Source organism: Strigops habroptila, chromosome 4, assembly GCF_004027225.2.
Source record: "Strigops habroptila isolate Jane chromosome 4, bStrHab1.2.pri, whole genome shotgun sequence".
In the NCBI taxonomy this organism is placed as follows: Eukaryota; Metazoa; Chordata; class Aves; order Psittaciformes; family Psittacidae; genus Strigops; species Strigops habroptila.
This window is the reverse complement of record NC_046358.1, coordinates 27,583,024-27,591,572: the sequence shown is the minus strand read 5'-3', so window position 1 is coordinate 27,591,572 and position 8,549 is coordinate 27,583,024. Positions and strand designations below refer to the sequence as shown.

General features: G+C 41.0%; 1 protein-coding gene across 1 annotated transcript in view; it reads left to right on the top strand.

Annotated features, from left to right (window-relative positions):
- The first annotated feature begins 7,115 nt into the window (after positions 1–7,115).
- The window catches only part of PPP4R4 (protein phosphatase 4 regulatory subunit 4), a 69,086-nt gene continuing 67,652 nt past the window's right edge, over positions 7,116–8,549 (top strand). The window contains exons 1-2 of the mRNA XM_030482997.1: positions 7,116–7,827; positions 8,319–8,392. Coding sequence (XP_030338857.1) covers positions 7,711–7,827; positions 8,319–8,392 — 191 coding nt within the window. The 5' untranslated portion in view covers positions 7,116–7,710. The remainder of the gene's footprint in view (positions 7,828–8,318; positions 8,393–8,549) is intronic.

Below are 8,549 nucleotides of genomic sequence, written 5' to 3'. Positions count from 1 at the left end.
AAAACATATCCCTTTGTCTGTGCTGCTTTTCCTTTTTTTTTTTTTTTTTTATTTTTCTCTCTTTGTTCTTTTTTCTTTACTTCACAGGTAAGTTGCTTACCTCTGAACCATTCTGATATATGGCATGCTTTGTCTAAGACATAGTGCTGCTGCTTCAGCTAATGTGTTCACAAAGCCAGGACAACAAGATAATCTCCAGGCATGAGACTGAAGAGTATTGGCTCATCTAATTTTAGTTACAATAGCAAAGACTTTCTCAAGTACAGATATACCAAGGTGAAGATTTTTTTTCTGTGTGATTGCAGAATAGCAAAGACGCCTTCATTTGATACAAAAGAAACATTTAGAATGGTTGCAAATGCAGTCAGATGCAATAGATACTTCAGCATGTACTTTGAAGGGGAGAATGGTAAAGGAAGTTACAAAGATAACAAAAAATGAAATAAAAGGCTGTAGTGGTTAACCAAGAGGAGATATGAACCCAGGCTATGTCACCTGATAGAGTAACTGGTGTTCTGGGCAGTGACAGAAAGTTCATCTAATCTATCTGGGCATCCTCAAAATGTTTTTTATATGGTAAATAATTAAGAACAAGGAATAGGAGAGAACTTGGAGGTGAAAGTAGTTGACTAAAGAGGAAGGGAAATGCATGTTTCATTTGAGGGAGCACATTAGTGTATCTATCAATAGATTAATTTACCAGGTATATGGAGTTTACTCAAGGAGTTTCTTGAAGTCTTGAGGACTAATCTTATTCATTAATAACTGTAACACAATGTTAAATTTCCTGATGACACAGTTACTAATACAGAGAGGAATTGTAATATCCAGCAGATAGAAAGTACCTCAAGGACCAGAATAATTCAATTAATTTACTTATAAAAGTGCAGCACCATTCAGCTAAGGCTAATACTGAGAATTTATACTATTAAGATGGGAGTTAATTAATTTTAGATCACTGTGTATGACAGTATTAATTGATCACAAGATAACTGAGAGCTGCCAATGTAGCATATTTGGTAAACTAATTCCTGTACAGATATTTGTTCTTCACAGGAGACATTACTTCCCTGAAATGTTTATTTTCAATACTATATTCTGATCACCTTAACTCAGGAGAGGTGAAGTCAAAGTGCAGCAGATAACAAGGGGACTGTGAGGGTGATCAGAGGAATGAAGAGCCTATTTTAGAAGTGAAGACTAAATGCTAAGCTTAGTTTGTTTAACCCAGCATTAGATCAGATAAGGACTGAAGTCTTTAAATACAGGAAAGGAAGAATAATTTAAAGGACAACACTGTCACAAGAAGAAACTCAGTAAACTGGCCAACAGTAATTTTAGGTAGGAAATCTGAAGTTTCTATGGCAACCAGTGAGTACAGAATACTTGAAGGCAAGAAGTTGTTAGTTTTAATACAAAGTTTGACATGCATATGACAGATAGTGTTCATGGTTGTCATAGCAAGGAACTGGACTCATCGGCTACCTCTATGTTATGAATATAGCAGTGCCAGTCATTGGCTCTGAGACAGACTGGTGTGGCTTGACCAAGTCCGTACTGGTACACTCTCTTCCCCTCCCAGGTTGGGGCACTTGCATCCTTACTACCTGCAGGGTGGTGTTTTAGGAGCAATAATGCCTGTCCTGAGCCAGGGAGCTGTGTGGGAGCGTGCAGGCTGGCATCGGGGACCTCGAGGACTGTCGATTTCATTGCATGAATGATGGAGATCCAGTCCCTGTACCATGCCTGCTATCGTTTAATCTGATACTGGTTCCAGAGATGTTTTCCGTTCCCTGCTCATTGTTAAGGGTTGAGAAAATTCATGGTAGAATGTGGTACAGACCTCCCTACTGAAATTCTGATGGCACTGAGATTTTTGCTATTATTCCTATTTCTAAAATGTAAACAAATTCTGCTTTATGCAGATATTTGGAAATTAAAAAAAGTAAACCTTGAAAAAAAAAATCGTTCTTTTACAATAGAAAATTATTCATTTAAACTTCATAAACTAGTTAGCTATTAGATCCTACTCTTAGGTCAAAAATCCTACAAATAGCTGGAAGATATGAGGAAAAATGGCACTTTCTATTTGCTCTGTTGTTAGTCTGTCTTTGTGCATGTGCTATAACTACTTTGGGACAGAGGGTAGCACATTAGTCACTGTAGGAGGACAACATTATTAGTTCTTACAGAAGGACATCATAACACAGTGATTGCAAACTTACAAATTTTATATATTACATGAAAACAAAACCAATTTTTTTGTGTTCTTGTGAAATAATCTTTTTGGGTTTTTTGATTTTATTGGAGGGCACTAAGTTACAGAAGAGAGTATGGGAGACCAGGCTACATACGATGAAAGCACAGTGAGTACACTACAGTGTTTTTTTCCTTTATAACCCTTTTAATTATACAGCTATTAGAACAAGATGACCAAAGTGGCAAAAGAACAATCAGACGTTATCTGCAAATGACAAAGTAGAATGAAGCAACAGTTTCTTAGCAACAAACTGGAAAATTACCTAATACTTTTTTCCTGCTGAGGTTGTGTATGCTATGTTCCAAGCATTGTTCTGAAGTAGACCCCGATTTTTGTGTTTTGTTTAGATTAATGTTTACAGGTTTGTCTCGACATGGAGGTTTTCTGCAGAACCACTGTTCATGCAAACATTTGTACCCATAAGTATGAATGGAAATGGAATAAAAAAATCTTTTTTTGTAAGGCTAAAGCATTCGATGGAACATTAAAGCTGCCCTTTTTTTAAGTGTTTAGTGGACAGAGGTTGCTCATTTGGATGGTGAGCGACAGTTGATACAGCTTTGGCCATCTCTGGGTGGTGATGAACAGACTGAGTTGAACTTCTGTACAGTTTAGCTGTTGAGTTCTGAGCAGAAATGTGATTACACAGTTCATGGTCTACACAGTGTACATTATGAAAGGCTATTTATTTTTTGTGGAGTATTAAATTGATAGAAAAAAGGAAATGAAGAATGAATTGTTTAATTTTGAACTTTATGGAAATTCTTCAGTAGTCTAAATGATAATAATAAAAACAAAAGTTAAAAACCCCCAACCAACCAAAAACCCACAAAAAAACATGAGAGAAAGTGTTATTTAGAAGTTGAATAAAAATGTATTGGGGTTTTGTTTGTTTGTTTGTTTTTCCCTCCCAACATAATAAACAAATATTCTGCTGGATTTTTCCTCCTTTTTTTTTTTGTTTGGCTATTGCATAAGAAATTCTGGCTCTTAATCTGGAGTGTACACATTTTGCCTGAAAGCATTTTTTGGCATATCCTTCTAAACCTTCCAAACCAGTTCCTTTATATTCAAGTTGATTCAGTCATTGCAATACATTCTGAAACTTCCTACAGTTTCTACTTCTCTGTGAACAATTTGATGTACAGCTTAATTCTTTGAGAATGTGTAACAGGTAAAGTAAGAATTGCAGCCTTTTCCGAGCAGTTTGTAGAAGACAGACACCTAACTGCTGAGTAGCAAAGGAGAACTGTGCATCTGTGCCACATGACAAATCCGTTCACCCAAGAGTCCTTAGTCGAGTCAGTGTACCTGAAGAATCCTTCACGTACAAAGTCCTCCCATCCATTTTGCCTTTTTTTGGTTTTGATCTTCATCTGTATTGAATTTAGAGTTTATTGCTTTAGAAGGCATGAATAACACTATTTCTCTTTTTCCACTAGGTTTAAGTGCCATTTTCCCAGGTGCTCTGCAGTTGTCTCCATCAAGGAAGGATTATTTAAAATCAGCCCTGTTTTGGCTTCACAAGCTTACACAGTTCTTGTGTTAAAATGGAGGTTCCAATTCACTCTGGTTTTCACAAAAGCAGTGTGAAATATCTCTACAATCTATTACAATTAAAATAGCTATGGCAAGTTTAGAATGAAGCTGTAAGTAGAGCTTTATTTGGGAGAAGAGAGTAGTGGAAAAGGGAGGAGCTGAAAGCAGCAGCAGTGAGGGGAAGTCATTATGTGACTTTCACCAGAGATGAGAATGACAGACCACTTCGGGCGAACATGCCTGCAGATATATTGTTGGAGGGGATTAATTTTTATATTTGTGGGTTCAGAACAAAATATGTGAGGGGTTTTTTTTTCTCTCTCTGGCAAATGTGTGGGTTAAAAGGAGGTATGTTTATATTGAATCTGGGCAAGCTAATTCCTTCTGTGATCTTTATTCTGGTTCAGTATTCAATTCACAGAAAAAAAAAAAGAGTCTTATTTTTATTCTGCTTTTTACATTTCCAGGATATATGTATGTCTCTTTGACAGGTCTACTGATTTTAAAATCAATGACAGTCATGAATGCACCGTGTTTTCCCAGACTGAATTATAAGAACGGATTTTTAAAGGCATTAAGGGAGCTGTTTACATGTTTATAAAAACCCCTCTTCTTTACTGGCTTACAAAATTTATGTAAAACATAATATATCAGCCTAATTGTACCTCTAAACTCATTTTCAGACGTTAGAACTGAGTTATGAAATACCTGAAAACTGCAATGAGTTCCTAATTCAAGGCACACAAAAAAAGTGTTCTTGGTCTCATAAGATCTTTAAGATTCATGAGAACTTTTCGTAAGCTGAAATAACCATGAATTGGCTGTGAAAGAACTTGCAAAAGGATTTCCTAACTAATTGTAATTGAGATTTTAGTATGTTTTCTTCATACTTATCATTGGCAGAAGCCTGCGTGTCAGGATTCTGAATTTGAGAAGAGAACATTTTATAAATCTCTTTTCTTTTTTCTCTTGTGGAGCTAGTTAACTAACTATTCCAAGAGGACTTAGTTCAGTTATAACTATTCTATTTGCTGTCTGATGATGTCTTCTGTTTAAAAGGATAATGCAAACAAGATGTTCAAATTAGTGTTTCTCATTTTAATATGTCATCATGCTTTGCAAGCTCCAAAGGGTTTCGGTTTTCTGGTACATAACAGTTTAATTATTTATACGTACTTTGGATTAGATTCTTCTGCTAGTAATTCTGTTGTACATCTGAAATTAATGGAGATGCTTTAATTTTTTACTGTTTTACTGGTTTAACTGAGCATAGGATTTGGCCTAATGGGTACACAGAGAAGTAACACACAAAAGACGATGCTTATTTTTTGCTAAATAAAAGATGAGGTACTTACAAATTATAAAATAGAAGTTAATAAAATTCTGGGCAATATATGGCATAGTATTATCTAATCCTTACAACTTATGGAATTATTTTTATCCTTTATCAACAAAACTTAGTGGGTCATGCGGGCATTTCACAGTAATAGTGAAATGTTGCTGCCACTCAAATAAGCCCTTGTGAAACATTTACAGGTTTTTTTTAACTCCTGGTGTGAGTGTTGGTTGTTTAGTTGTGTTCCATAGAATCATAGAATAAAATCTTAGAATAATTAGGGTTGGAAAGGACCTTAAGATCATCTAGTTCCAACCCCCCTGCCATGGGCAGGGATGCCTCATGCTAGACCATGTTTGCCCAACGCTCCGTCCAGCGTGGCTTTGAACACTGCCAGGGATAGAGCATTTACCACTTCTCTGGGCAGTCTGTTCCAGTGCCTCACCACCCTCACAGTAAAGAACTTCTTCCGTATATTTAATCTGAACTTCCCCTGTATAAGTTTGAACCCATTACCCCTTGTCCTATTGCCACCACTCCTGATGAAGAGTCCTTTTCCGGCAGCCTTGTAGGCCCCCTTCAGATACTGGAAGGCTGCAATGAGGTCTCCACGCAGCCTTCTCTTCTCCAGGCTGAACAGTCCCAACCTTCTTATCCTGTCTTCGTATGGGAGATGCTGCAGCCCCCTTATCATCCTCGTGGCCCTCCTCTGGACTTGCTCCAACAGCTCCTTGTACTTCTTACGTTGAGGACACCAGAACTGCACACAGTACTCCAAATGAGGTCTCACAAGAACAGAGTAGAGGGGCAGGATCACCTCCTTCAACCTGCTGATCTCACTCCTTTTGATGCAGCCCAAGATACAGCTGGTTTCTGGGCTGTGAGCACACACGGAAGCCAGCTCATGTTCAGTTTCTCATCGACCAGCACCCCCAAGTCCTTCTCTGCAGGGCTGCTCTGAATCACTGCAAAAGCCAGTGTCTTGAGGCCTGGAGAATTAGTTAGCTCAGTAAATGCGATGTGCAACTTGGTGTGTTGATTCTTGACCTGCATGCATTTTGCATCAGTAACCCATCCCAAAAGAAATGGTTTTACTAAATAAAAAAAAAAAAAATTTAAAAAATAATAGTGTTTTCATGCTTATTTGTACACCATTTAGGGGTAAAACCGGTATACCTTTATTTTGAAATAAATACTCTCCCTTGTACCCCCAATGTAATCTGTATTTGTGAGCCAAAGTGGTAAATCTTACAGCACACGATGCCTGACTTCACGGATTGGTAAGAATATGCATGGCGAAATCTGTCCTGCTGTATGAGCGGTGTGTAACCTGAGTTGGGGAAAAGACTGTAAAGGTGAAGAAGTTAAGAGTCATCAAAGCGATGCCTTTGGTGCAGATTCACAACTCACTGCCAAGGACGTCAAAGGCTTTTCTGTGGGGCTTTTATTCCGTGGGGTTTTTTTTTGTTTGTTTTGTTTTGTTTTTTAATGTTTTGTTTGTTTTTTGGTTTTTTTTTTTTTGTTTGTTTGTTTGGGTTTTCTTTAAGATCAATATATAAAAGCATTGGGACAGGAACCTGCTTTGGACTTTTCATCAAAATCAGCATGTTTATAGGTTTCTTCTGTGTAATTCTGCTTTGAAATGGCTGTGACAGCGGGACAGGACACCGGTGAAGAGTCCTGGCACAGCTGGAAACGCAGGCTACCGGAGCTGAGGGGACGGCAGCAGTGGACGAGGAGCCCCGCGGGGGAGGGGGCAGCAGTAGACGAGGAGCTCCAGGGAGGCTGTAGCTGCAGCGGGGGATCCCGGTGGGGCAGGCTCCGCTGCGGGCAGCGGCCGCTGGCAAGGCCCCGCAGGCGGGTAGCGGCCGCTGAAGGGGCGGCGCCCCCCGCTCATTCGGGTACTGCCGCGCTCGGAGCCGTCTCGCCCCGCGGAGGCCACCCTAGCGCCGCGTTGCCCCGGCGACCGGCTCGGCAGGTCTGGGGCGGCCCCACCGCGGGGGCCGGCGCCGTGCGGGGCTGCCCCGGCCCGGGTGCCGCGGCGCTCGGCCCGCGCTGCCGGGGAGGGCGCCTGGGGGGCTGCGTCGCGGGACGGGGGCGGGGAGCGTCACTGCACCGCAGCGACCGTCCCTCCTCCGGGCTGGGGGGGGAGAGGCGGCACGCGGGCACCGCGCCCTGCCCTGCCCCGTCGGTGAGGAGCGAGTCCCGCAGCCCGGGCACTGCGCGGGGAGGCTCCGCCGTCCACTCCCCTGGTGAAGCGTGCCCCATCGCCCCCACAGGCAGGGGCGGCCCATGAAGAAGGGAAAGTCGGCTCCAAACTACCCCCCGCCGAGGTACCACTGGCTGCACCGGGCTCCTGCGCGGGTCCCGCTCCCTGCCCGCCCGGGCCAAGTGGAGAAAGTTTCTCGTCCGGAGGCTCGCCGGGGGCGAGCGGCGGCCGCTGCCGCAGTGTCTGCGCTGAGGCGGGCGGCGGGCGCGCTCGGAGGGACGCTGCGCGGTGCCGGTGCTGCCTCCTTCAGTGCGATGTGAGAGAGACTCCGGGAGAGCATCGCTTGCCGAAGGCTTTAGTTGTTACATGCATCCAATAATCATCTTCTCCAAAATGGATTTTAGTCAGAGCAATTTATTTGGATACATAGAAGACCTGCAGGAACTAACTATTATAGAGAGGCCAGTTCGCAGGAGCCTGAAGGTATACACTTCAAAATACAGTGATGCTTTAAAATCCATTTGAAATCGTGTCTGATTTATTTATGCACAGCTAACTGAATAGGCAGTTTATTTTTTACAGCACCGGGATACTAAAAACTGTTTTCAGTCATTTTGGAATAAACAGTCTTGAATTCTATGTAGCAGGGGCTTAATATTGTCAGTATGAGAATATTAAGCTGGGAAAAAAATAGACTTAGGTTTTTAGATTAATCTGTGACTTGTTTATACTTTAAGTGATTAGTAGTGATAGTGTCTGACATGGAACTGTACTTATATTATATTCCATCTTTTCCTGGTGAAAGGTTTATTTGGTTGAATTTGAAATGTTGGCTAGAGATTTCAGGGATTAAATTCAAATTACTCATGGAACTGTCCCTGGATATGTTGGGAAGAAGGGGTTGTTTTAAGAAGATTAAAATGATGAAGTAATAAAGCATTGTAAACTCATAATCTCTATTTCATGCTTGACAGACACCAGAAGAAATAGAAAGATTGACAGTTGATGAAGAACTCAGTGATATTGAAAGGGCTGTTTATCTACTCAGGTATTTCCTAAAATATTACTGTGAAACACTGCTGACCATCATGCTTACATCCAGCTTTTTTAGTGCTTTACTCTTTACTTATTTTATTTTCTTTCAGTAGCAGTTCTTTTTTACTTTTTGCTATGTAAAACATATAGGCAAGATAAAAATAGGTACT